We start from the raw sequence: 27,715 nt of genomic DNA, 5'->3' as shown, positions 1-27,715 counted from the left end.
CCTAATTGTGTATATTTGCACAGCTTCCTACACAATGCACAAATCATATCATGTGTATGTTCTAATATATAGCTTATAGATTGTCATTTACTTTATTTTGCTGTATGTATAAAGAGTTCTCAATCTGTTTCTATTTAAATTTCCCCTCTTGGCATTAATAAAGTCCCATCTTATATTTATTTTACTATGATGAGGGACATAGTTGAAGGATTGGTCATGATATATATTGCAAAGTTTAACATCTTTATGCTTTGATGTCAGCATCCTGATGTAAAAAGTTGAAAGGGAATAGAAGCCAAATCAACACAAAGGTAAGTAAAGAAAGATAAAAAAAAATGGGGGTTCAGGTTCCTGAGTTCACCTGGAAACGCAGGATGATGGTCCAGATGAGGCCGAGGATGAGGCGATGGTTGCCATCGACAATGTCGTGGGAGCCCATGTTCTCCAGGTGGACCCTCTGTTCTTTGAGAAACTGCAGAGCCTTGTCCACATTCTCCAAACAGTGGATACGCATCCGACCCTTGGTGGGTTTCGGCTACAGACAGGGCGGAGAAAAAAACAGACAGAACTTAGAAAGGAGAAAATTATAAACAGAGGAGTGACCACAAGAGGGTAAGGAATAATACAAAGAATATAAAAAGGGAAAATAACAAAATGTGAGGTGCAACAGAGAAGTCTTTTACCAGTCGTTCACCGGACAGCACCTCCAGCAGTTTAATGAGCATGCGTCCATCCCGTAGGTCCAGGTAGAGGTCAGATATGCGACAGCCGACCCGGGACAGGATCGAGTTGACCCATTTAGTGAAGGTCTTCTTCTGAACCGCCTCACGCTCATCTGAAGTTAAGAAAGAACATGAGCTCCATGAATAATGAAGAATCTTCACAGCTACAGAGCAGCACCACTAGAGCTGGTAGGGATTTACTGTCTTGCACAAGGGTACTCCAGACGGGTGGGAGACTGACGGAGGAACATGACTGGAGTTACATTATATCAGCATTTGTCTGTGGAAATCTGCTCTGGAGACACAGAGATCCTACTGGTTGTGCAGCCAACATCCACTCAGAAATGATTGTTTGGTTCCACTGATTCAATCCAAGTTGCCCGGTAATATTATTTCTTCCTTAACAACCTAAACCTTAAATAACCAAAACAAATCTTGGATTGGCAGATATTAGATCAGGACATTCCTAATTTAACTGCGAGTTTCCACCAAGAAATGTTAAGAGTTGTCACTTTGGGCCCCTAGAACTCTTCCTGGTAGCCCTGTTCAGTAATGCGTGCATGTCCATGCGTGACTAAAATTTCGGTTATTCAATGAAATGGTCAACCTTGTCACCGTGCCGCCCTGCTGGAACAGACGGCCTCACTGTGACACTTTGTCACTGTGGTGTCAAATGGGGACACCGTGCATTAAAATGAGGCCATATCAAAAGATCTGGACCAGTCAAATTGTCCCTGTTGTATATTTGTGCAGTGCATCTCTTTTATTGGAACTAGAGCAGTATGTCAGTCAATAAAATCACCCCGGTGACAGCATCACCTCGTAAAACTGCTGAAATGTCTTAGAAACCCACAGTTTTGACCTTTTCAGTCACTGCTGCAGGAGTCAGTCACTCCTGATTTTGTTATCAAACCACACGATAGAGATATATATAGAGAGGTGATGCTGCACTATAACATCACATGTATAACAAGAGAAGTAATCACAACGTCTCTGTAGCCAAGCGTGGGTGTGTACGGCATTTATGCCAAAGTTTCTCGACTGCAATTTTGCCTGAATGACAGAGCAGAGAGAAGCAGAGAGAAGCAGAGAGCATGGAGCGTCAGACATGGTGAGGGTTTTTGGGAGGAAGAGCGCTGCCTACATGGTGACACATCTTGCCGGGCTCACGCTCACACTTGAAACCAAATCTCTGTGCACGACAGATGTGCCTCCTACACAGCAGCAGAAATAAAAAACAATTTTGATGGGACCATATGGTAGCATGACCCAATGTACGATACTCTCTTTGTTTTGTCTGTGGACACACTTGATGTGAATGGAGATGGGGGTGTTGTGAGTGGTGTGAGCACATGAGATGCTCAAAAATCTACCTGCATGATTTAAACTGAACACTCAAGCAGAGAATAAAGCGCAGATTCTTACGTCTGTTAATGCCAGTACACAGATAAAATGCCCTCATGTATTATATATATATACAGTTGAATTCACTTGTCAGAGGTTTCTGGCGTTATGCAATTATGTAACAGATAGACTGTTTCTAAATGATCTCAAAACATATTTTTGACATTTTTACTATTTGCATTTGCAGTTTTTTTTTGTTACTTATTCCCTTTATATGCACAGATGACGATAATGATGTATCTGCAATAAACTAATAACAGCCCAGTTGATTTCCTCATCGAGCTCTAGAAATGAAGTCCGGAGACGACAACATCTCAGAGGGGAAAACAAAAACACCACAGTAAACTGCTAGACATTCCTCGTATGTGAAAAGCTACTTGGCAATAATCCTGATTAGGATTCTCAGACCCAGACTACGGCTAATATCCTCAACAGATCTTTCAAAACATTTCTGTAAACCTTCATTCCAACATTTTGAACAGACTTTTCAAAATTCTCACCATCATATTGATTGGCCAATTCGCTGGTTAAAATAAATGTCACAGTATTAACAAAGATATAATTAACTTATAATAATAATGCACATATATTAATATATGCATAATATAATACAAGTAAATTCAATAAATTGCTGTCAAAGACAATGAAGTCTGTTTCACTGTTAAGCAGTTTTGTTAGTTAAATTACTTGATTATGTATTTCTCAGTTAATTAATTTAACAGTATCAATACAGATAAACAAAGCTAGAGCTAATTTAACAATCATACAATATGATCATGAAATGACTTGAAGTCAACAAACAATAACACTAAGCTTATAATAACAATACCAAAATCAACATTATATCACAAAACTGTCTCACACACGTCATTACTATAATATCGCCTAATAATGGGCTTTACTTTAATTCAGGCTGTGTTGTTTTTTGGAGTGGATATTAGAGCTGAAACGGTTCACAGATTGATAGAAAATTACCTGCTAACAATCCTGATAATAGATCAGTCTCTTTAAATCATTTTAAAAAATGTGAATATCTTCTGGTTTTCTTGGACTCTCTCTTAATGGCCCATTTTTCCTGCCAACATTTCAGAGACCAAACAATTTATGTAATCATGAAAATAATCTGTTGATTAATCAGTGATGAAAATAACTACTATTATGCATATAGCATTTTCAATGAAGCTCTCTAAGTCCAGGTGATGTACTTCATACTCATCTGGAGCATGGATGAAAGAAAAACAATGCATGTCAGCTACAGTTACCTTGATTGGTCTCACAACTTCCTGCAGATACACACACACACACACACAGAGAGAGAGAGAGAGAGAGAGACACACACACACACACACACACAGCTTCTTTAAGTTTATCAGGTCAACCACTGGTGATGAGACCTTCTCCTCTCAGTCAACATGTACCATCCTGCACCACGTGACTTCCCCCTTGGTCGGCCTAGCTACAGTCTGCCCTGTTTATTCCTGAACCCAAATATGACTGCAAACGACGGAGTGCAAAGGACTGCATCCTTAATGACTTGTGTAATAAATGATTCAGACCCCGAGGCTGTGGAGAACAAGCAAGGAACAGCTGAAGAGGAGGAACAGAAGAAGAAGAAGAAGAAGAAGAAGAGAGAGGAAGGAAAAGGTGAAAGAGAGAAGTTAAAGGATTAAAGGTTAAGAGGAAGACAATAAAACAGAGGGAGACAGAGGAGAAGGCAGAGACACTGGAGCAAAGGTAAATCAGGGAGGAGGATGAAGAGAAAAAAAGGGCAGGCGATGGAAGGCAAGACAGATCAAACAGAAAGTAATGGAGAGACTGAGATGCAGGCTTTCAGGTTTAGTCTACAGAGACCCAAGCAGGAAAATAGAGCAAGATACATTACTTACAGTATCTCCCCTACTGCTAAAAATGACCCAGTGAGCACCTACAAAGCTCCAGCTCCTTTCTCAGTGTCATCAAAGAGAAGAAATCATGGGTTATTGTATGTAAAACACATGGTGCAGCAGAATACAGTAAATAAATCATGCTTCATTCTGCTCCCCTCAGCAGAACAACAGCACGCACCGCTCCGCTACATCCACATGGATAACGCCGCCGCCATGAAAAAGTAATGGCAATCAAAACGTGCAAATAACTCAAAGCTCCATTAGGAGTGTCAGCGGGATGCTGCCTCCAGAGGATCTTACAGCAGAGAGGAGTCAGAGGAAAATTAAAGCACATCCCTGAAATGTGCACATGGTTCTCTCGTATCATCTCACATCACGAGACCTTGAGAGGAGACAGTGCACACTGATGCTCCCGGCCATTTAGGAAGGTGGGGGAGGAGGAGAGGGAGGGAAGTTGTTGCGTGCATGCATCCCACTGAGCCATCTCCAGAGGAGTAGTCCAACAAGCTCATTATGACAACAGCTCTCTGTGCACTCACTGCTGAACAAGCCTCACAGCAAGTTCTGTTTAACCCCAAAACTCCAGTAGATTAGACATTAGAGAGAGAGTTGGACATTAAGTCAATAGAATATTGATATTGTGACTTAAGATTCAATATCACCTGGAATTTCATTATCCTAATATCAAGATGTTATATGTATGTGTTAAATTTTGTCCCTTCCGTCTTTAAAGCTATGTTACAAGTAAATGATCAAATCTCAGAGCTTATTTCCGCGCGATTTATTTCACATAATAAATTCACATCATAAAGCACCTTTAAAGTGTTTCCCAACGCATGCTATTCATTCTTATACATGTCTCCCAGTGAGCTATGCTGTGTTAACCGATATAAATACTGTTTTATGGTGTCATAGTAACCTAAGTCGAGAAGTGTCATGAAGTCAGCGAACAGACTCAGTCGTGTCAGTTTCACAGCAATTTCCATGTGAAGTTTGCTAACTTTAGCCACTAAGCAAGGCTGCATTTTCATGCTTATGAATTCAGCGTTTCATTCATCTGAATTTGAACGTCAGGAGTTACATAGTCATTTTTCCAAAAAAGCTACCGTTTTATTGACTTATTGCAGGATTTCCCGGCTGTCATGGCAGAGCTGTAGCTGAACAGTGGCTTAGCTTTTGGAAAAGACAAATGAGACTTGCATATTTAGCTACAGTTCATAAACTTGAAAGTAGCGGCAATAGCTGCAACACAATGGGCTGACCACAACTTTACTGCATGTTCAATGTTTGGTTGTTCTTAGTAGTGCTGCAACAGAAGCTGTCATTGTCATACTGTCATTTTTACATGAATTAAATATCATACATGAGCCATAAGTTCCTTATAGTTCTCACTTTTCATCACAGTCCTTCCACACTGACTGGACCATAGCAGCTTCCTGTCACTTTCCTGCTGCTTCCCTCTTCCCAAACTTCCCGGCTCCCTCTTCTTCCTGCATGTCAGTACAAGCCTTGCTAAACATTCCTCTGTTTTCACATGCTTTTACTTACTTACTCTTTGACTTTAGTGAAAGCCCCATGACTTATTCATGCTGATGGATTTTCCCTGTATACAGCCTGATCTGTCTTTTCCCACAGTCAGCTCTTACTGGATGCGGCCCAGTGGTCCCAGAGCACCCAGCTAACATGCCTGAGTCATGGCACTGCCGGCGCTACCTGTCCGGCACTGATACCATGTCTTTGTTTACAGGCTCGTCCAGGAGTAAATGAAACACCTGCTCTGTTGGCTTTGTTTATGATTGATTTCGGTCTAAGATGAAATGTCTGAGCCTTTGATAGATGGACTCACATTCTGCAGCTGCTGAGCATAAGATTAATGCACATTTGAGTGTGAGAGAGAAACAGGCCAGTGTTTTATCTAATGATGATTAAGAGAAGATGCAAAAACAAACTCTTGAATAGCATATATTCACAATAATTTGAGGATCAAACTCATGGCAAGGTTGTATTTTTCAAAGAGTGAACAGGAGACAATTAAGAAAGGAGGAAGGTGTGCAGACATGACTGAAGAAAGCCAAAAGGTTAAAGGTCAATATGTCACAAAAAACAACTAGGAGAAAAAAAAGACTTTTTCTGCAATCAGAGCAGCAGTAATACTCAAAACCAATGAGCGTGTCAACTTCAACAAAGACATAAGAAAATGCATGAATGCTTGAAATCAATAAATGCAAAACACATATTGTTTTCCCTCTCGTTCTCCAGCTATTACTTCTGTTTCTATTACTACTTCTTTTTTTTTTTTTATTATTGTTGTTCTGTCCAACTTCATTCCCTCTGCAGTCTTGACCAGACCTCCCTAATAGCGAGTAAATAAAAAGTAAATACAATTTCATGAAATGCAATTGGTTGGATCAATACACTTGGCTCTGAACACCCCCCCCCCCCCCCCCCCCCCTTTCAAAAAGTTTGCTGCTTCACGTATCAGTTGTCTCTGCAGAAGCAGTCGATACTTGAAATCTAGCAAGGGCAGAAAAAAAAAAAAAGAAAAAGAAAAAAAAGAAGCATGTTTCCCTCTCTGTTCCTGCATCATCTCCTCCATTTTCTTCCTCTCACTAATGCACTCCGGTCATCAGGGAGTTGGATAGCATAGTGCAAGCTAACAAAAATCCACAGTGACGGCAAACCTCACTCTTAAAACCTTAATATCACAGGCAGGGAGAAGTTAAACAGTCAGAGAAATGCATTACGTTTCTTTTTTTTTTTTTTTTTTTCACAATCATTCAGGGAAAAAAAGAGTTAGACACAAAACACACTTTGTTCTTCAGAACAGTTTGTGAAGGGTAAGGGCCATATGGAGAAGAGGTGACAAGCTTTGCTATCTTAAAGAAATACCTGCGAGTGCATAACACTACCTAGCCACAAATAGCTTTGGAGGGAAAAACATCACAACCTTTTTTAGGAGTTTGCCTATGAATTATTCAACACCAAGTCAGTGAACAATTAGGGCAGAGCTACATCTTCCTGAAAATAAATAAATTACTACTCGATACATTCAATAAAAGGCCCACCGCTTTGACATTTTTTTTTTTGCTGCTGCCTTTTTCCACCTCTCACAACAGGATGACTAACCTCACACTTACTCACATCGCAGCCCAACCTCCCCGCAATCCCGTCCTGGCCTAAACACAGACACAAGTTGGGGAAGGGAGGGGCATGATTGGAAAAGTGTTGTCTTTCTCATCTGTGAGGCGAGGAGAGGGTGGACAAACTCTCAAACACACACACACAGACACACACACACACGGTTCTGCCATCAGGTCCCTGTACCTTGCAGCTGCCTGAAGCGTCCATCCAGGATGGAGTTGAAACAGATGTTGGAGGTGCTGTAACTCAGCCAGCGTGCTCGCTTCATACTCTTGGCCGAGGAGGAAGAGGAGGAGGAGGAGGAGTGGAAGGGGGCGGGTGGAGGCGGAGGGTGAGGGTGAGAGGGCCGCTGACGTCTCGGGGTGCAAGAGGAGGACGAGGATGAGGATGAGGAGAAGGGGGAGAGTCCCACGGCGGGTGCCACGGCGAGCGGGACATGCAGGAGGGTGCCGTTCCTCTCCGGGTGGTGCTCCGGCTGCTGCTGCTGCCTGCTGATGCTCCCCCTCGCCGTCTTCCTGCTTTCGGGCCTCTGGGCCCGGTGGACCGGCGGGGTGCTCCTGCTCCGGCTGCTGCTGCTGCTGCTCATGCCAACCCGCACAGGGGCCTCTTTCTCTGCCGGGGCATAGGGCCGGCTGGCAGCCTCCTTGGTCCCTCCGCTGCTGCTCCGGATGGCTGTGGTCTCCCTGCTGCTGGCCTTCAGGCTGATCTTGACCTCTCGGAGCCGGGGTTGGCTTATAGGGGCAGAGCGCAGCAGGCACGGGCTGCTCATCTTGACCCCCAAACAACAACAACACGCAGCCTGGAGCTGGCAGAGGACCTTGGCTCTCCGCGTCTCTCCTCTTCTCTGTCTCTTTGGCTCTCTGTCCTCCTTTCCAGATCCCTCTCGCGCTCACTCCTCCTCTCTCCCTCCCTCCTTCCTTCCCTCCCTCCCTCCTTCTTATTCCTCTTTCTTTCTCACTCTCTCCTCACTGCTGCCGTAATGATGCTGTGCCTCCACTCTCAGGCGGCACAAGGGCTCAGGCAGCCTTCGGTTCAGTTCAGAGTGGTTTCTCTAGCATCATCCATGCATACAATATGTTTCAATACGTCCACGTGCTCCCACGACTCCCTCCCTCTACCCAGCCCTCCCACACAGTCGTGACATCACTGAATTTGAAGCACATGACTGGCACTGTTGTGATTTCCTGTGCCAACATAAAACTACCTATCTCAAAGGTATGTGTCTTTTTCTTTTTAGTCTTGTATGAGGAGCAGTGTAAATTACTGGATAATCAATACGTTCTGTATGAGGACTCTTTGAGGACATGCTGGGCACATATTTCTGAGTTCACAAGCTGTAAATCAGCAGTGGGTGTCATTCAGAGCTTCTCTCATCTCCTGCCTCTCTCCTCACTTTCCTCCCTCCTTCTCCCACTCTCCTTCTCCCTCTCTCTCTCTCTCTCTCTCTCTCTGACAGGAAACACTGATTACATTACAGAAACATCAGTGCAGCAGCACTCTAACACAATATCACCAACACCCACACAGAAGTCTACATCACTTAAAGAGACAGAAAGAGACAAGGCAAGAAAAGTGGTGAGAGCACTGTCCGATAAACTGTCTGGACATGATTTAAACAGTTTGGCCTCGCAGATGCAGGGCTGGATATTGAGCCACAATACTATTTGGGACCAACCGAAGTGTCTGAAACAATGGAAGCTGGCACTGATGTTCAGATCACACATTTCTTGATTGTGAGTCATTATATCCCCACTGGTTTAGTGATACTGTTTATGACCTATTTTTTTTTTCAGAAACAGCCATTCGATGTAATTGCATTCTTTCATTGTCTCTCTATTTAAATCAGAGATGCTTGCATCAAGGGATTTATAACAAATGATGGTACAGTTAGATCTGATGGGAAGAGACTTTGCTCTTTGAAGGAGAAGCAAACACAGGCATGGAAATTAGATCTCAGTAAAGTTAACAATACTTCAAAGTTACTGGTGGAAGAGCTGCAGCAGTTATAAAGGGCCGTTGTACACCTGCAAGACAATGATTGGAGGGTGCTAGTCGGCTGGTAGCCAAACAACTGATGACTGAGCCAATAATTGTAAAGCATGAATGGAGCAGCTGATCCCGATCAGCTAATGTAAACAACATCCTTGCTTACGTGTTGGCCATAAAAACTTGATTCTGTGATAATGTGTCAAATTTAAACTTTAAATTTGACATTTGAGAACTCATTATGTTCATTTAAAAAAAAAAAGGGGGTTTGTAGAGGTTCTGCCATTTTGGTGTTAGCATCAAAATTCAGGCATTGTATCTGCACTAGAAACGAAAAGATAAATGACACCCAGGTCTACCCAGAAGATCTTTCTCCACAGAGCAAGAGTTCGCGTTTTACCACCTTGTGGCTGACCTCTCTTGTGTCTGCAGCTTTACAGACATGAACATCGTGTGACCCTCAACTGTTATGCTTCCTCCCACCGCAGAAACGCTGCTATTTTAAAACCCCCGAGCAGCCGGCCCACAGGTGGGTCACAGCTTACCAGCTTAGCCAGAAATGCCAGAGATCTGTGCTATGGCAGGCAGACGGGCAGGGCAGCTGTCCAGATTGGTCAGTCGGGAGACATTCTGGGAATGCGCAAGTGATCCCAGCTACTTGCAGAGGGTGCGGAGCGGTGTCGGGGCTCAGCTGCTGGGAGCGTGTTACACCATGAGAAACATACACACACACACACACACACACACAACAACAACACCTACAGAGCTCTAGCTGGGTGTTTTGAAGTAAAATCATGGACTGCCTGGAGTGTGGTTTTGTAATTCTTTTTGACTAAATTTGTGTGAAGGTCAATGTTTCATTCAAGCTCATTCAACCCTGGCAAAGCTAAACAGACACCCATTATAGCTCATCCTTTCTGCCCTTCCCACGCTCTTAAAAAGACACTGTCATCTCAAAAATCCGCCACACAAATGCCTCAGCGAGGACGGGACGTAGCCTGTTTACTATGCAGTCACTCACCTGCGAGGGCCTTGATGCGTGAGCGCTCAAACAGCCTGGCAGAGCTGTTGTCATTGTCTAATTCCTCATCACAGAGGTCAAAGCGGGTGTTGATGTGGCTGTACTGCTGCGTGATCTCCACATTGTCAAAGTCTGTGGTGGAAGTCATGGCGGTAGCCAGTGTGGCAAGCAGGTGGGGGGACGGCGGCTGGCGTCCTCAGGTGCTCTGGGTGAGGATGGAGATGAGTGGAGGAGAGGAAGGCAGGATGGACCTGGGATATTGCAGGTAGTCTGAAACACAGGGGAAGGACATACAGTAGAGGTGTCATTATGATTGATTATGATGATTAACTGGGGGTCAGCACGTATAAGACTGTAACTGAGACAACTTTAATCATAAAAGTTATACAGAAATCAGAATGAAACAGCAGAGAATAAAGTGGTTTAAAGACCCCTCCCACTCAAAAATTTGTTTTATTGTTATGTCACTTGGATGTTTGATTATCACTGTGCACAATGGTGTATGCGCTGCTTTCTGAGCCTTTATAGAATAATCGATTAATCCAGGAGATAATCAGCTGATTAATCAATAATGAGAATAGTCATCAGCTGCAGCCATGGTACAGGGACAAAACAAGAAAATGATGCTGATCGGAAAGACCACTTTTCTTTGGAGGGAGCACCTGACTGCGGTTTAGTTTTATTTTCAGGTGTTAAGTTTCATTTCATGAATCCCAGTGAGGGGAAGCTCCATCTATACCTGGCACCAGAATTTAATCTTGGCAATTTGGGCAAAGCTATGTGATCTCAGATGTGGCACAGGTATATTTTTAAACAGGAATCTCACCTATCACAGCCGTCACACTGGCCCCACGAGCTCCTGTGCCCCTCACAATCTCCATTTTGTGTGTGTCACTTTGCTCAACTGTCACCCTGCAGTGCGTCCGTGTATTCTTTGCATGGAATGGCGGGTTGAAGGGTAACTGCTCTGATAGCTCTATCTGGGTGCAGCATAGCTCTCTTATCATGTCACACAGGGGGGGGGCAACCCCTCTGCACTGCAGAACATGACGAAACCGCCTTCTTTTGAATGATGCAGCTCACGTAGTTTGAACTGTGAGTGTGTGTGTGTGTGTGTGTGTGTGTGTGTGTGTGTGTGTGTGTGTGTGTGTGTGTGTGTGTGTGTGTTTGTACATTACTCAAGTAATCTATTAAGCACAATTCTGAAGTATTTACATTATCTGGGCATTTTAAATGATAGTTTGTATGTTTAATCCTCTACACTTCAGTGGGAAGAATCATATTTTTCTTTATCCACTACACTTATTTGGCTGAAGTCAGTAGTTACTGTGCAGATTCAGATTTTAAAAACCTATAATGAGTATATACAATAAGTTGTATTGTTATAAAGTAAATTAGATAACACAACAGTACATAAAATACTTAGTATTAGGGCCACTGTAAGCAGCTACAGCATTAAAACACTGTTTATGTGTTAATTCACCAACAATAACAATCCAGTAGTATCATATTAATATAACACAGTCAGAGGCCTGTGTAGTGAGAAACATTTTACATTTTACTCATAATACTTTTGTACTTTGGCTTAAGTAGATTTTTTCAATGCAGGACTTTTTTGCAATGGAAACATTTTTCCCTGTGACATTGTTAATTTATTGAGGTTAATTTACTTACTTAAGTCATTTACTTAAATAACGAATCTGAATACATCACTGAGATTTCATGAAACGAACCTAATAAAATAAAATATGAAAATAGCGGAAAAGCTTCACAACAGCAGCGTGACATGTTGGACCTTGAGGTTGATGAGACACAGCAGCAGACGGCCAAAAAAGAACAGAACAGAAATCTGAGGCTGCAGAGGGCACAGACTCACCAAAGCTGGGCAGATGAAGACTGGAAAATGTAGCCCGGTCTGATGAATCTGGATTTCTGCTGAGACACGCAGATGGTAGGGTCAGAATTTGGCATCAGCAGCGTGAATCCATAGACCCAACCTGCCTTGTTTTAACAGTCCAGGCTGCTGTTGGTGGCGTAATGGTGTGGGGAATGTTTTCTTGCGACGCTTTGGGCCCTAAATATCAATCAATCATGGTTTGAATGCCACAGCCTATCTGGGTATTGTTGCTGACCGTATGAATCCCTTTATGGCCACAATTTACCATCTGCTAACGGCTACCACCAGCATGATAATGCACCATGTCACAAAGCAAAAGTCTGACGACGAGTTCGGTGAACCTCAGTGGCCTCCCCGGTCACCAGGTCTGAATCCAACAGAGCACCTTTGGGATGTGGTAGACCAAGAGATTGGCAGCATGAATGTGCAGCTGACAAATCTGCAGAACTTATGTGATGCAGAATCTCAAAGTAATGTTTTCTAACATCTTGTGGAATATATGTTTTCAGAGCAGGAGGAGGCCTGACCCAGTGTTAATATTGTGTTCCTAATCAAATGCTCAGTGACTGTATATTTAAAGCCATAAAAGTAGAAGTAGTCATTATGCAGAACGGTCAATTTCAGAAAAATGGATTATATTGTATTATTATTACAATTGATGACGCAATAATGTACAGATCATTTGAATGTTGCAGCTGTTAAAAGTGGGGGTAATTTCAATTACTGCTGGGCTGTACAGTAAAGTACTTGAATAAATAAGTTAATTTCCACCACTCCTAAACTTATGACATGAAGTCACATGGTGGCTATGCAGTATGTTTGTCCGGTGCATTCAGGGAAGAGGCCCTCAGTAATGCACAATGATGGCATCCTACAGGTGTCCCTCCTCCTCCTGCTCAGTATCAGTCCTCTGCAGACGGCTGATATCAGCACGGGGACGCTCCACCCACCGCTGGGGATCCCCTTATCACCTCACACACAACCTGGACAGTACTACTGCACCGCACGCTCATACTGCACAAAACCTCTTTACACATACTCCCATATCCACGAGCTGTCAGCTGTATACAAAACCAATAAGACTGTAATTGTGTCTGAGGACTGACTGCTCGACTTAGCTGGCAAACACAAACCGCAGCAAATTAAGTGTTTGAGCTGAGACACACACTCAGTGATACTGTAGTAGGCTCCATTTAGAGCTGTATAAAGACAAGATGGCCTCCTGCTTATAGACAGTCCTGTGACAGAAAGGTCATGAGTTCACTGCCTGCCACAGCAACTGTGTGTCTGTCAATAGCCAAGTATCGTCTTGTAGTGTCCTTGAGCGAGAGGCAGAACTCTTACATACCTGATCACACACAGTGGGTCGCTGTCACTGTCTGCGCTAAGTCTCTACAGTGTAAAATAAATATGAATGTAGCTGTGAGGCGTGTCAGAATATTATAATTTGGCTAAACTCATTATACTGAACACTTGGTAGAGATGCAGACCTCTAAATCATTATTGAAATCTAAAGTTTCCATTATAGCAGCAGCTAACAGCTGCTTTCATTAGTAACTAATGTTTCAATTATTTCCATGGTTACTCTACTAATCATTTAATCTTTCGACTGTCAAATAATGGAAGCGTCTACTGTCATGTTAGCAGCTCTGTGAGGCTGCTAAATGCTAATGTCAACATGCTAACATGGTCACAATTACAATATCTTTTGCAATGCTATTCAGTAATTAGCACTAGGCACAAACTGCAGCTGAGGCTGATGGGAATACTGAGGTTTTTTCAAGTATCTGTACATGAACCAAAGTATTGGACAAATCTGAATTTTGACCTGATGGTGGCGCTAGAGGAAAAGTCAGAGGATCACCAGAGACATTAAGAGTCATCCTCTGGGGATCAAGAATCTGTACAAAATTTCATGGCAATGATATAAAACAGAAAAAAAGCAGCAAATGTTTTGCATTTTTCCTCCATAAATGACTTAAAACAATGAAACTGTGATGAAAACGTTTGCAGGTGAATTGTTTGGCGTTTGACGACTTGATTGATCGACACAAGTTTAGAGGAGTCTGAGTGTGGCAATGCTAAATGATGTAATTGCATTATAAGTCATATTATTAGTGCCACCATTGCAATGTACAGGGCATAATTTGATATTAGGTCGATACAGATAACATATTCTTGAGCTGCTGTTGGCTCTACTGATAAGGCTAATGATACAATGCTTTGGCACCACTTGTATTTCTTCCAATCACCTGCTGTAGATAAAGTCCTCAGCACACGGTCCAGTGAACACAACATTTTCATAGCTGCACATTGTGAGCTGATGAGTAAGACATTCTGGATAATTTCTCAAAAGTAGTAAAATGTCAAGATGGATGATAAAAAATGTCAGCTGGGATTTCTCAAGATATCCAAGCATTGCTTGACCTTCTTGGGAAAAAAAAACATTTCATATTTCTTTTTGCTGGAAATTACAATGATGCCACATGAGTTTTGATTTGTGTGGGTGCACATCTGCACATGATTGCCTTTGGAAGAATGGTTAAAAGGTGTGAATGAGATTTTTAACACATTTGCTGAGTCGAAACTCTCTAAAGCCGACAGCACGATGCCTTGTTTACGAAGTGTGAAAAAACTTTGATTATGACCTTTCCTGCTTGATTTTAATTGACTGCACCCCCCCTTTGTTGCGAATGCAAAACAACATTATAAACAAATATGTACAATGTAAACATCAAATCAGCGCCTGAGGTGAATAATACCCCTGGCAACCATGCTCCCAGCTGGAAGCAAACTCCATGCTGGTGCCTGGAGTGCACTCTGAGCAGCAGCACAACACATTAGTTGGCTCGCAGTGAGCACATTATTCTGAGTAGCATGGAGTCAGATGGAGAGGATGAAATAAGAGAAGGGTGTGGTCAAGATGTGTCATCTACAGTGTGTGTGAGACTGTAGCAGCAAAACAGCAGCAACTGGACTGAGGAGAGAAAGGCCTGTGGTACAGCAGAAAGTAAATCTGAGACATAAACATAAGAGATCAATATGGAAGGAGAGGAGGAGGAGGAGGAGGAGGAGGAGGAGGAGGAGGAGGAAGAGGAGGAGGAAGAGGAGAAGGGGCTGGTTACTCTCCACAAAGTCTCCAGCTTTAACTTTCTCCTCAAACTGGAAAAATCAACACTAAACTATTACTTATGAATTTTAACAAGCTACAAGGAAACACATGGTGAATTTTCAGTGTAAAAACACTCTGTTTAGCATAATCCATACTGTGCATCCATTTTTTAAACAAGCTGTGAAAAACAAACTTCCTTTGTTGTGGTCAGTTTTGTTTTGACTGCGACAATACTGAGGCCTGATCTAGTAAGAGAACTGATAGTAAACTATTCGTGGAGTGTGTTTACACAAAAGTTCCTGCTCGTCCAGACACAGCGACACACTCACACTTGTCCTTTTAAGGGGAATAAAGGTGAACGTCTGTGTTGAGCAGGGGACGTTTCATTTTTCAAAAGTCAACACACTGTTTTCAATCAAGGGTGCAACATGCAACGTAGAGAGAGAGAGATAAAGAGAGAAAACATGTAACTAAGTACATTTGAGGTACTTTACTCAAGTATTTCCACTTCATTCTACTATGTAAGCTTCTTCACTCTACTGCATTTCATAGGAAAATAAAAATATTCCCCTCTGACATATAAATACATATTTACTCCACATTTATTTGATAGCTTTACTTTCTAGCTACATTACAGATTAAGATTTTTTACAAACAAAACAACATGATCCGATAATAAATTATGATATATTTTATGTATGTTAAACAGTCTAAAAGTATGTTATGTAAGTAATGCTTTTAAGTAATGATTAAAAGCAGCTCCACCTTCACCTTCACCAGACACAACAATGACATGTTACTTGTACACTAAGGCACCAGTCATAATAAATCAACAATGTAATAGCCTATATAATATCCCAAGGGGCATTTTCTTTTTTTTAAATTTTATATATGTGTATGTATGTATTTTTACCTTTGATTGTAAATAGGCCTACATAATAATAAAAAATACATTTACTAAAGTGACATTCTCAAAGCAGGTCTTTTAGTTGCAGTAGAGTATTTTTATATTGAACTTTTACCACTTTAAGTTTAGAATCTGAAAACTTCCTCCACCTGTTTAACATAGAAGCCACTTTTGTAAAGCGCACTTTTTCCACGCGCAAACAAGCGCAGTGGCGTCATTGTGCGCAATTTCACCTACGCGCCTCCCTGCGGCCTTCTCACAGTCAAAGATAACAAACTGATAGCTCGGGAATTTAACAAGGTGTCGATTAATTAAAACAAACACAGGTTAATTTTGACAACAGAGCCCATTAATTTAAACACTCAGTCTACCACTTTTGAATCGACGTCATTATTTAACATGGCAGCCTGGTCCAACAGGTGGTATACAGGAAACTTGTAACTCAACTACAAACAACGGCAAACAATAGTAGTCTTAATGGAATGAGCACCATTCAGTGACCATTGACAGCAACTATTTGGCCAAAGATCAATAATTTCATTTAACAATGGCGCATTAGCTCTGCCTTCAATTTACACTTACTTGCTTCTGGATGTTGTCCTGTCCTGTCCGAATCTGTTTATGTTGAGTCTTCTCCCTGCCAGTGAACCAATTATAATCCCATTGAAGCAGCGCTGTCCTGGTCAGAGCGGACGAGGGTCTCCACAGCGCGAGGGGGGCACGGGGGACGAGGGAAAGGGGCTGAAGGCGCCGCGCGCTCCACGGTCATTCCCGAAAGCCAGCGACTGACCCACCCTGCCGGGTTAAAAATAAAGTGGGCGCATCCAGTACATGATCTGTGCGCGCGGGGGACGGACATTCCTGACAAGAGCTGGTGACTCTAAATGGCAGAGGCACTTCTGATCTCCTGTACAACCCCCCACCCCAACTCTGCTCCACCCCAGTCGGGCTCTAATCGCACACACAACCACCACCCACCCACCGAGACCCTCTGAGAAATGTCACCTCCACCGCTGCCGCTGTGTGTCACTTACATGCAGGGCGGAGAGGAGAGGTCTGGACATGTAGAGAAGTCCGCTCATTAGAAAGTATGTCCATCACTTTTTGCCCGAGTGAAAACACCTGTCAGATAATGTGACATACAGTGTGAGTGCACACTAGGGCTTTAACCATATAACCTATTTAGCTTTTATAAGCATAAACATTGATTTTACAAGTTATAACACACTGTAACGTGGGTGTAAGGAGATACAAGGACATTTTAAGTGTTATTTATTTGTCAACAATTCTCCTATGAAGACATATTTAATATTATTATTACATGTGTTTCATTATATTGTCATTCATTATCTGCTGGTGCAACAGCAGCTACTTAAAGCTGCTCACAGGAGGAGGTGTTGTTGACAAGTAACTTTGAACAAAGCAGAGCAGCTCACATCACTGGTATTAAAATAACAGGAGAAATTCTTCTGTCAAACATAACTTGGATTAGAAACGAATGAAATGACATCACTGCATTTCATATATTTTACTTAAACGCAAACTGTTCAATTTAATTTCAGCTTGAATTTAAAACTTATGAAAAGTAACATAATGGTGTTACATTCTGTAGGTCTTAACCAACTGAACCAAAATGTGGGTTGACCACTTAGACCCAGGCTGGGCATCATTGGACATTATATACAGTAACTGATGTTTAGCACTAAAACAAGGTAAAAAAAAACAAACTTTGAGGAGTATTAAGATATTATCCTACAAAACTGTTTTTTAAATTAAACAAAAAAAAAGCCAAACTTCTTAAATGCTAATTATAGTATAAACACATGCAGTGCAAGAACTGTACAAGAAGTTTGTTTGAATAAAACTGTGTGAAATTACAAAATTATTATCGAAATCACAAACTGCCCATCAAAGAGCAAGTAAACTATAGTATTCAATGCCAGCTTCTGGTACTTGACAGTTTTTGACACATTTTGATCCATTAAGGTTTCAATACCAAGAGCTGTAATACAACACTGGCTTTTGCAAAAGATTAAAGATTCTGATCATATATCATAAATCTTGTAACAGACCATCACATAAACAGGCAATAAACAAGTCCAAAAAATGGGAAGACAACAATTCACTTAAAAAATATGTATTGTATTAAAAGAATGGCCAAACAAGTAACATCTTATTAGCAGAGTGTTTATAATAAAGTACAAGCAGAGTGTTTATAATAAAACACATTTACAACACACTGTCAAAACATAAATAACAATTCTTTTTACACAATGAACAAGCACTTAAAAATATATAGATACCCATACAAAAGAAATCAGTACAAAAGCTGTCTTTGCGTTCCTTCACTCTGTTTCTCCAGTATTTTTGTCTCTTTCTCTTTGGTTCCCTCGGGAACGTCTTTAGTGTCAAACTGAGCGCCGCAGCTGCAGAGCTCAACCAGTCCTGAACATTCAGCTACTGTAAATATGGCTTCATATCTGGACACAGCTGACCCAGCTTTGACTGAGAGCAGTCCAGCCTTTGATCAGTTTCTGCATAGTTTCAACACTGTACAAATGAAAACAAAAATCACCTTTTTAATATGTAACATTAATAAATGCATAAAGGGTTTTGTGCAAGCTGCTGTAAACACAGCATCGCGCTTTGCTCATAAAAGACAACTAAAAAAAACATTCATCAGCATTTCAAACAGAGGGCAGGAGGATCAAAATAAATACAACAGACTTCAGAAAAAGGTGAGAACAAAAGCCTTTAAAACTCAGTTTATGCAGATTTGGGGTACCATAAAGTACAAATGAAAAAAAGGGAGGTCAGATGTCTGGGTCAGCTACAGAGCATAATGCCTGGAGCTGGTTGGTGACTTCAGTAACTTGCTCAAGGACACTTCAGCAGGCCAGATGGCTTGAACCAGTGACCTTGTGTTGAAAGCGGATCGGCCTTTTTTGCCTTTTGGCTTATTAAATCCAAAAGGTCTGCGACTTTCCACCTCATCCTCTCACTGTTTTGCTACTGCTTTGTCTTTAGATTAGATTTTCTGCAGAGAGAGAAAGAGCTCCGAAGACGTTAAACTTGCAGTGCTCATACAGATAAACACAGATAAAAACAACCTAACACTAAATAAATAATTCTTTGAATTCCTTCAATAAACCATCGTACTATCCAATTCAGGGACTGTACAAAAATTTAAGGGGTAGTGAGGTGGGCTGAAACTTATGTTTCACTTTCTCAAAAAGCAAGGCACTCACCAAGGTTACTGTTGTTTTCTTTGAAGTCTCCTCTGGACTTAAAAAACACTGCAACAACCTCCCTGCAACGTGTCAAAATAATATAACTGTTTAAAACTGAGACTACTTTTTTAATCATATACCTGAATTTAAACCATCATACCTTAATTTAACTTCTAACGTGCACCACCAAATGCATATAAATAAATGAAACACTGATAAAGACAAAACTGCACATCTTTAGGACTATGGCTGATAATAGAAAGCTAAAATAAAATATTAATCTAGAATGAGAAAAATCAAAGACCCTCATTGCTCTCCCCAAAAAGTAAGACAAGACTACTCTACATTCAGCCAAGATTAAAATGACTATACCCTCCAACTTTTCTGACCCCGTCTTCCCTAATAATTTTTGTACAGTCCTTTCCATATATTTACCTTTCCCCTTTTTGCTGAAAAACTGTTGAAAGACATTTCAAGTTCAGTGTCTGCAGAATTAAGGTCATTGAGTGGTTAAGATATGCAGTGTCTGGGGAAATAAGTATATGCATGTACAGTAACAAATCAAGGATGAACGATATTTGCAAATATTTCCTTCACATGTTTGGAAGTGGATTAACCCGTCAATTCAGCCGCTACTTTCTTTCATTTAAAAAAATTTATCCGTTGACTAACTCTTAAACTTCATCTTAAATGTTCTCTCTAGCTACGGTGTTGACCTCAACTTAAACAAAGTTGACTGTCCACGTTACAATGTGGTAGGAATCAACAGACACCATATTGCTAACAGGCTTTAGGGAAATTAAATGGCTGGTGTTTATCAGATTATAACAGAATTATCAAGCTACTTCATCAGATGAATCACATGAAGAAATTGATGAATCTGTCGAAACCTAAATGCAATCCTTAGACTTCTAGTCAATCTTTGGTAAAAAAGGATTGTGATTGTTAAAAGCATCCATGTACATGTACAAATATAAAAATACAGTTTCAATATCTTATAAAAAAAATACCTCCATACAAAAGAAGCTGCTTTGACTTTTTAACTGGGAATGAATATATAACAGTGCTCTTGAAATAGAAAAAGTCAAGTACATACATTTCAGGTGCAAATTCAAAAAGACAGGCTAACTCCATGCTGGAGAGATTTCAGTCTAAGTGCTCACTGCTAACGAGTCTTCATGTACGAAGCGAGGAAAACGTCAAGATCGGCGATGGCGGCTGCCTGTCGTCTGGCAACGGTGTTCAAAAGTCGGGGAGGAAAAGATGGAGTTCCTAGATCCACCTTAAGGAGATGAGAAATACTAAGTAACAGAATAATACAGCAAAGACAAACATCATTCAGATTGAGCATCACCTGCCAACCATAATTCATATGGATGAATCCGGATCAAAGGTTGAAGTAAATAAATCTCACTTGTGAGTTTGTACAGTGAGACAGCGATTTCAGCTTTTAACCGTTTTGACAAATGTGTCATGTTGAGAATATAGTTATCGAAACACCATTAAAATACAGGTTATAATAAAATTTTGTCCAGTTTTAAATAAATGAAAACACGTCAAATCACCAAAACCCCAGTTACAGCTGTGCTGCTGTTTATTTGCTCATTTTTTGGTTTATTTTATTGGCTCTCCATTAGGTTCTGCCTTAGCAGACACTAATGTTGCTGGGGTTCAGCTGTTCCAACAATAAACGTCAACTCTGGAATCAAATACGGACAGTGAAATCTACATTACATTACATACAAGTCCACTTCACTAAGATCAAGCAGCCTGCCAATGGTGACCCATAAATTTTCTCTTGCTGTAGAGAACCATAGCAAAATCTGTGTCAGACGGCTGCCCACACTCTGCTAGCTGGCCACTCCAATTTTACAATTTATTTTAAATTAACATTTGATCTGATTACAATGCAAGAAATCATGGACTTATAATTAAACTACTAAGTGATGCTGGCTGGGTTTAAATCCTTCACAGCCCTTGGTCCTGCACCAAAAGCATTTCACATACGTGTTTTGAGACTGAAAAATTCACACACACACACACACACACACACACACACACACACACACACACACACACACACACACACACACACACACACACACACACACACACACCCTTTAGCTGTCAGAGGGGGCTTTTGCTGATCAAAACATCTGTGCTTTTGCTGGCAGTTAAAATGCGGTGGTGCTGCTAGTGAGCACAACACATCTATCAGGCAGCCAATTAGTTTATAGAAACTATATCTCACCTGCAGCAGGTAGATGACCCTGGTGACTTCTTTTCCACTGCGTCTAATTGGCTGAAGGACCCAACAACTGGGCATCATTTCCCCTCGGACAGCATCAACGCTGGGACGAGGCAGTGACTCCTCAAACACTGACTGCATTGCCAGCACGCACAGGCCACCCTGAGGCAGAGAGCGAGAAGAAAACCATCAATAAAACAGGCAGCACAGCCTTTTGATCAGCCGAGAGGCAACTGTACACTGACATCCAACTGATAACCAACAGCCGACACTGTGTCTTCCACACCCACTCCCTCTGGGGCAGTATTATGTATGCCTGGTGTTGTTTCTGTGAGCATTAGTGGCTAAATAGTATGTTCTGCATTTTGCAGATGAAAAACTTAATGTCGCACTGTGCACTGAATTTCAAAAGACAGCACTGTCCAATCCTGGCTTCATGGCACGCTAATGACAGCAAACTGAATTTTCTCCTTCAAACTACGGCATGAGTTTGTGTTTAGCTTTGCAGCAAATGCTCACCGGACATGAGGGCGACTAGCAGTAATCATCAGGACCGGCTGGGTGATTTTACAGCTGTGCTTACCTGTCTGGACTCAGTGCTGATGCAGCAGAAGTCCCGCGGCTGGCTGAGGTGGCAGGTGGACGGATCTGTTAGTATGTAGACTAAACAGAAATACAGAGAGAGAATACGTCAGACTGGTGAACACAACTTTACTGCTTACTAAGGTTGGAGAGCAACCTTCCACGGTCAGCACGAAAGGCAAAATTTCATGCATTTATAACATGATATGATGAACGACTATAATAAACAAACAAATACACAAACCTAACTTTGTAAAAGTCTGAAAGACTTGAACAGAGCAGAGTAAGTGAAGAAGCAGAGGTCTGATGATGTTGCAAAGGTAATAAACGCAACATACTGCAGGTGTGAAAATGGAGTTGGTCATGCAATAGAATTAACTTGTCAGTGATGAATGAGGCTCTGTATTGTACTGCACTATAGATAGTTATGGCTGCACGTGCATAATTTTGAAGTGAATACATTTGCAGGGTCCATTAATACGTTGCAAAAATGTAACAGTCTTGCAGCAAAGACAAAAATATAAATACTTTTTTTGTCTTTGTGTTTCTGCAAAAACATAAATATTTTTTGCAAAGTAAACTCTTCTATTACATCAGCTCCTTTCGCAAATAACCAGGACTCATCAGTGTCTCATGAATGACTTCACTGGTGAGTACATGATTTCATGTCTCATGTATACTGTCATCTGAGTGCAACTATCATCTGGGATTTCAGAGAGTTTGCTGGCAACGTTTTCAACACGTATCGTCTCACATTGTAGCAAACAGTGATGATGGAGGGATTCAGATCCTTCACTTTGGGAAAACATCTAATATGACAATGTAAATATCTAAATATGGCCTAAGTAAAAGTATACTTATATAATCAACAAAATGTACTTAAGAGTATCAAAAGTACAAATACTCATTGCTGAAAAATTAACCTTGTAAGTGTTAAACTTTTATATATGATATTATAAATTAATATTATTATTACTATTGATGAATTAACTTGTAAGTAGCATTTATTTTTATAGTTGTAATTTTCATTATTCTACAGATAAAAATGAAATGGTTGCTTAAGAGTTTTAAGTAAGTTCTGGACGTATAATGTGGCATAAAAATCAAACTTTATACTTTACGTTACATTCCACCACAGGTAATCACTATGATAATTTATGAAAACCAGGTAAAGATATACACTAAGCAGAGATGTTAACTCACCCAGCTGAGTGCTGTCATCTAGTGGTCGTGTCCAGACAGAACGAACTGACTGATTGTACATGTGGCTCTTGGACAGCTGGCAGATCATGTTCCACAGGCTGTCCAGGGGTCTGTCCAGCTCCCCGGACCCCAGGAACCCATGGACAGACGGGCTGGAGGAAGGCTTATAATAAGCCTGGACCCCTCGTTCTTCTCCTTGGTACCTACATGAACAAACTTAATATATTAGTAAACTGAATGATAATCATGATTTTGTGAAGTGAAGCCTTTGCAGTAGCATATTCTCATATTAATTAAGTTGACTGAGAGCAAGTACTGAATAGACAGATCTCAATATAGAGTATTGATGGAGGAATACTGAGCCAGTAGAAGTTGGGGATTAAAATGAAAATAGGTAATATGTTTTGGATGAAATAACTGAATTCACCTCCAGCCTGCCGTGGCCTTGCCCATCACTAGGTTAGTCAAATCTCCAGCGGAAGCTAATCGTACCTGTGGAGAAAACAATGTACTATTAAACCAGATAAAAATGTCTGAAAGCGAAGATTACAAACAAGGAGAATCGTTAAGATAAACACTAGATAATGGTAATCTTTAATGCCATGGCTTGTGTTGGATATCTCAAAAGGTTTTTTTGGGGGGTTAACTCTGAACATTACCTCAGCTAGAGCTCGCCCAAGGAGGGTGGATGTGATATCCTGATAGGTCGTGGATATGGAAGAGGAGGAGCCAAAGGAGGCAGTGCGTTGACGAACACATGTGGGGGGTGATGGAGATGAGGTCACCAGGGGCTCAAACACCATGACAGAGGGCTCAAGGCAGACATCTAGTAAGACACGTGGATGTTAGAAGGGACGTTAGATACAGGGAACGTAGAAAGGGATTAAGTGACAAACCAGTGACAGATCTGGGCAAAATTACTTAAATTACCACCATTTTAAAAATCTGGTATATCTGGAATAATACACTATATTTTAGAAAATTTGAGCACAGTTTGGATGGTTGTTTTGCACAGATCTATTTGGGTTTTGTGAATCGCTGTCCAGTCCTTACCCTGGGCAGAAAGCCAAACTCTCTGTGACTTCACACTTTGAGCACCACATATAGGAGGACGTGTCCTGACCTTCAGCCCTTCATCCTGAAACCCTGTAGTCTGAACAAAAACAGTAACATTGATGCAACTGGCCTGTGTTGCTCATTCAAACAAAAAAGGAAAAAAATACAGAGAGGTGAGATATTTACAGTAAATCATCCAAAACATTCCTTTTACATTCCTTTGATTTTCTACAAGTTCTTATATCTCCAGTATTTCAAATGTACAATAACATGTAACATTAGTGTGCCAACCTGTCCGGTCATTACTGGTCTGTCACTGTGCTGTAGTTGGACAGTGTTGCCACTGTTGTACCCTGATGTGGGTCCAGAGGAAAGACTCAGGCTAGATCCGGTGCACAAGGTGCTGTTACTGATTCTGGTCCGATGCCTCAGGTCATCCTGCCCGACACAGATGGAGACACCCAATGAAATGATTTGCAATACTACATTTTAGTAACCATTCTTCTTTAATGTTAACATCAATAAGCCCATGACAACAGAGCTGTTATGGTTTATCTTGACCCAGTTAACTGGCAAATTAGTTGAAATCCTATATAATCAGAATAGAGGAAAAAAACAAACTGTGATTAACAACTTATTAGACCTAACTAACGCTTAAACAATTTGGCAATTTATCAATTACTTGATGTACAGAAATTCAATCGTCAATAATTTTGATAAATAAGTCATCATTTAAGTCCTTTATCAAAGAAAATTTTCTGGTTCAAACTCGTCAAATGTGAGAATTTGTCATTTTTCTCTCTTTTATGTGATTCTAAATCAAATATCTTTGTTTTGTCCAACCAACATTTCAAAACACAATCAATTTCAAAAAGTTACCTTGGTCTGTGGGAACCTGTAATAGGCCTTTTCACTATTTTCTGACTTTACACAAAACCAACAATTGATTCATTGAAAGAAAAAAAAAAAAAAAAAAAAAATAGCCGTTAGTTGCAACACTAACACAAGCAAAGTGTTCTTTCTGACGCTGGTCTGACCTAAAACTTTAGTCTGAACTAAAGTGTTTGGACACTTGGATGAAATAATTATGATACCGCAGTGACACACAAACTGACCTTCACTTCCTGAGACAGGGCCTGCTGCTGAAGCCTCCTCTTCTCCTGCTCAGTCCTCTCTCGCAGACGTTCTCGTGCCTTCGCAATCTCCGTCCTGGCTTCTTCCCGGGCTCGGCCGTAGTCACGCAACATCTGCTCAATGTCAGACGGATACTGGCCTTCTCCTCGTGGAGGATTTGGTACTCTGTCACACAGATAATTCAGCAAAAACTCAGCAAAAATGTTTTCATGTACATTTTCTACACTAAATTTAAAAACATTTATGTATCAAATTTAAAAACCAGTATCTCACCTGGTACTTTCTATCACCTCTTGGCGGAGCTGTTGCAGGTACTCTTTACGGCGACTGGGCATAGCGGCAGACACCTTGGAGGATGAAGCAGGCTCTTGAGGAAAGCGGCGAGGATGTTTGCTGGGACTCAGACTACGAGCTCTCCTGCAAGTCTGGAGCCGCTCCTCCCTCTCCTGCCTCAAACCTTCAATACTCCTACGGTGTCTGAGACAGAAAATACAATAAAACCAGCGAGGTCAAAGAAGGGGCTTTTAGTCAATTTTACAATAAATTTAGGTCACAAATCAGAAGAGTGAATTGGCTCAAAGACGGAAAAAATGTAATTGCACTGAACCTTTCTTGAGTTTTCCAAGTCTATAAAAACATTACAAGATATCTGTGTACCTTGTAGGTATATTAACTTTAGCTGATTTTGTATGGCTGTTTATCAAACCTTAATACATTTTCACTACCAACCCCAATGTGTTTGTTTATTGTTCTTGTTCATGGGTTCCCAATTAGCTTCTGCTTATGTGGTTGCTAATCTTCCTGGTGTCTGAAATAAGTCTGTAATATGAAAAACTGTCAGGTATTGAGAGATGGTATTAAATACTTGGCCAGATTTTAGTCTTGTTTACTTATTCTTTGATCAGTTATTTCCTAATAATAAGAAATTAAGAAACTTTGACAGTGAAGTTGTGGGCTGGACAGCTAAAGAATGAGCTGAAAGCTGAGGAGAGCTTCAGGTGACACATCTCTGTGTACTTCTTTCACATTGTTTTCACAATGTCATTTGACACAGTTATTGCACAATAAAATGCAGATTATAGCCTCTTTATGACATCATTAAATATTATGCATTGGGAAGTGGGGCATATATTGCAGAAGTGAAAAAAGGGGCTTGTATAGACAAATGTTTATATTCCTCAGACTAAGTAATTGGAAAACATGCATTGCTTTAGTAATCGTACCAAAACCTAAGCATCACACTGGCAGCCGTATCTAAGTACCCCCCGTCCTAATTAGTTTAGGGCCATTTTATTACATCAAAATAAAGGGTAGTTGGGTTGTGTGTATCCTTACCGATCATAAAGCTGCTGTTTGGTAGGAGAAGAGGTCGGTGGCTCCAGCTCTTCTCTGGACCTCGGGGACAGCATCTTCAACAGCGTATCCGTCTCTCCCAGCCCATAATGCAGCTTGGCCTCCGTCAGCTCCACGGTCAGAGGTGTTGGGTTCATGTTGAGGTTGACCGACGCCATCACCTGCTCTCTCTCCTGTCGCAGCCTCTCTATCTCTCTCACCCTTCTGTCGCTCTGTGCCACAGACTCCACATTTGAGCCGTAACTTTCTACCTCACCCCATTCGGCACAGTTTCTGCTCTTGTCGTGGTCGTTGCTAAGCACCGTGGCCAGTTTGTTAGACTGTTTGGATTGCTGGTGGTTGATGCCCGACCAGTTGGTGAACTTGTTGTGCATGGGCAGGTCTTCTGGGACTATCTGGTGGTCTTGACATGGGGACATGCTGGTGACAGGCTTGATGTTCACAAGGACATCTGTGTTGCATTCACTGGGCGCCAGTGACACCATGTCATCCTCTTGAAGTTGAACAGTCCTGTCGCTGACTGGTGATGGGTTGTAGGAATCAATGCAACAGTCCACAGAATCAGCCGCAGGTCTTGCGTAGCCTGATGGTTTTCCTTGTTCGACTTTAGCCTGGTGTTTGTTCACATCAGTCTGTCTTAATATAGGAGAGCTGTGGCTGTGTAAAGTTAAACCTTTTGTAGAGGCACAAGTCCTCAATTGTGGAGAGGTCATCTGCCATTTTGAACTGGGATGGTGGTGGTCCTTGTCTTTATATGTGACATTTCTCCTGTCGGTGTCAGTGTATCTATCCAGTGATGAACTAAGGCTTGTAGAGCATTTATCTGATCCTTT

The 27,715-nt window shown here is 41.3% G+C and overlaps 2 protein-coding genes across 5 annotated transcripts in view; both read right to left on the bottom strand.

Moving 5' to 3' along the window:
- The window catches only part of LOC111225431 (spectrin beta chain, erythrocytic-like), a 53,670-nt gene extending 36,639 nt beyond the window's left edge, over positions 1-17,031 (bottom strand). The window contains exons 1-5 of one of the 4 annotated variants that reach the window (XM_022750292.1): positions 16,659-17,031; positions 12,037-12,095; positions 10,161-10,430; positions 684-835; positions 362-535 (exon numbers count right to left, since the gene is read on the bottom strand). In XM_022750292.1, coding sequence (XP_022606013.1) covers positions 362-535; positions 684-835; positions 10,161-10,308 — 474 coding nt within the window. In that variant the 5' untranslated portion in view covers positions 10,309-10,430; positions 12,037-12,095; positions 16,659-17,031. Of the gene's footprint in view, positions 1-361; positions 536-683; positions 836-7,336; positions 7,923-10,160; positions 10,431-12,036; positions 12,096-16,658 lie in introns of those variants that run through there. The other 3 variants (XM_022750291.1, XM_022750293.1, XM_022750295.1) reach the window with 3 other exon arrangements.
- Positions 17,032-18,241: 1,210 nt separating this feature from the next.
- On the bottom strand, positions 18,242-26,981 carry LOC111225714 (stAR-related lipid transfer protein 9-like). The gene is made up of 11 exons (XM_022750736.1): positions 26,865-26,981; positions 25,803-26,006; positions 25,511-25,694; positions 24,687-24,833; positions 24,393-24,492; positions 23,999-24,165; positions 23,767-23,831; positions 23,340-23,542; positions 22,138-22,217; positions 21,558-21,716; positions 18,242-20,588 (listed from the first exon to the last, which is right to left on the bottom strand). The coding sequence occupies exons 1-11, from the start codon at positions 26,936-26,938 to the stop codon at positions 20,472-20,474; spliced, it is 1,500 nt and encodes a 499-aa protein (XP_022606457.1). The 5' UTR covers positions 26,939-26,981; the 3' UTR covers positions 18,242-20,471.
- Positions 26,982-27,715: the final 734 nt, after the last annotated feature.

Source organism: Seriola dumerili, unplaced genomic scaffold, assembly GCF_002260705.1.
Source record: "Seriola dumerili isolate Sdu_G_001 unplaced genomic scaffold, Sdu_1.0 BDQW01000149.1, whole genome shotgun sequence".
NCBI classification, from domain to species: Eukaryota; Metazoa; Chordata; class Actinopteri; order Carangiformes; family Carangidae; genus Seriola; species Seriola dumerili.
The sequence above is the reverse complement of the archived record's forward strand: the minus strand, read 5'-3'. Positions and strand labels throughout refer to the sequence as shown.

Coding starts and splice junctions, on each gene's coding strand:
- LOC111225714 (XM_022750736.1), bottom strand. CDS start 26,938: ATGCTGTCCCCGAGGTCCAGAGAAGAGCTGGAGCCACCGACCTCTTCT. Junction 26,007..26,864: donor AAACAGCAGCTTTATGATCG/GTAAGGATACAC, acceptor TTTCTGTCTCAG/ACACCGTAGGAGTATTGAAG. Junction 20,589..21,557: donor GGGTCATCTACCTGCTGCAG/GTGAGATATAGT, acceptor CATCTCCTTAAG/GTGGATCTAGGAACTCCATC.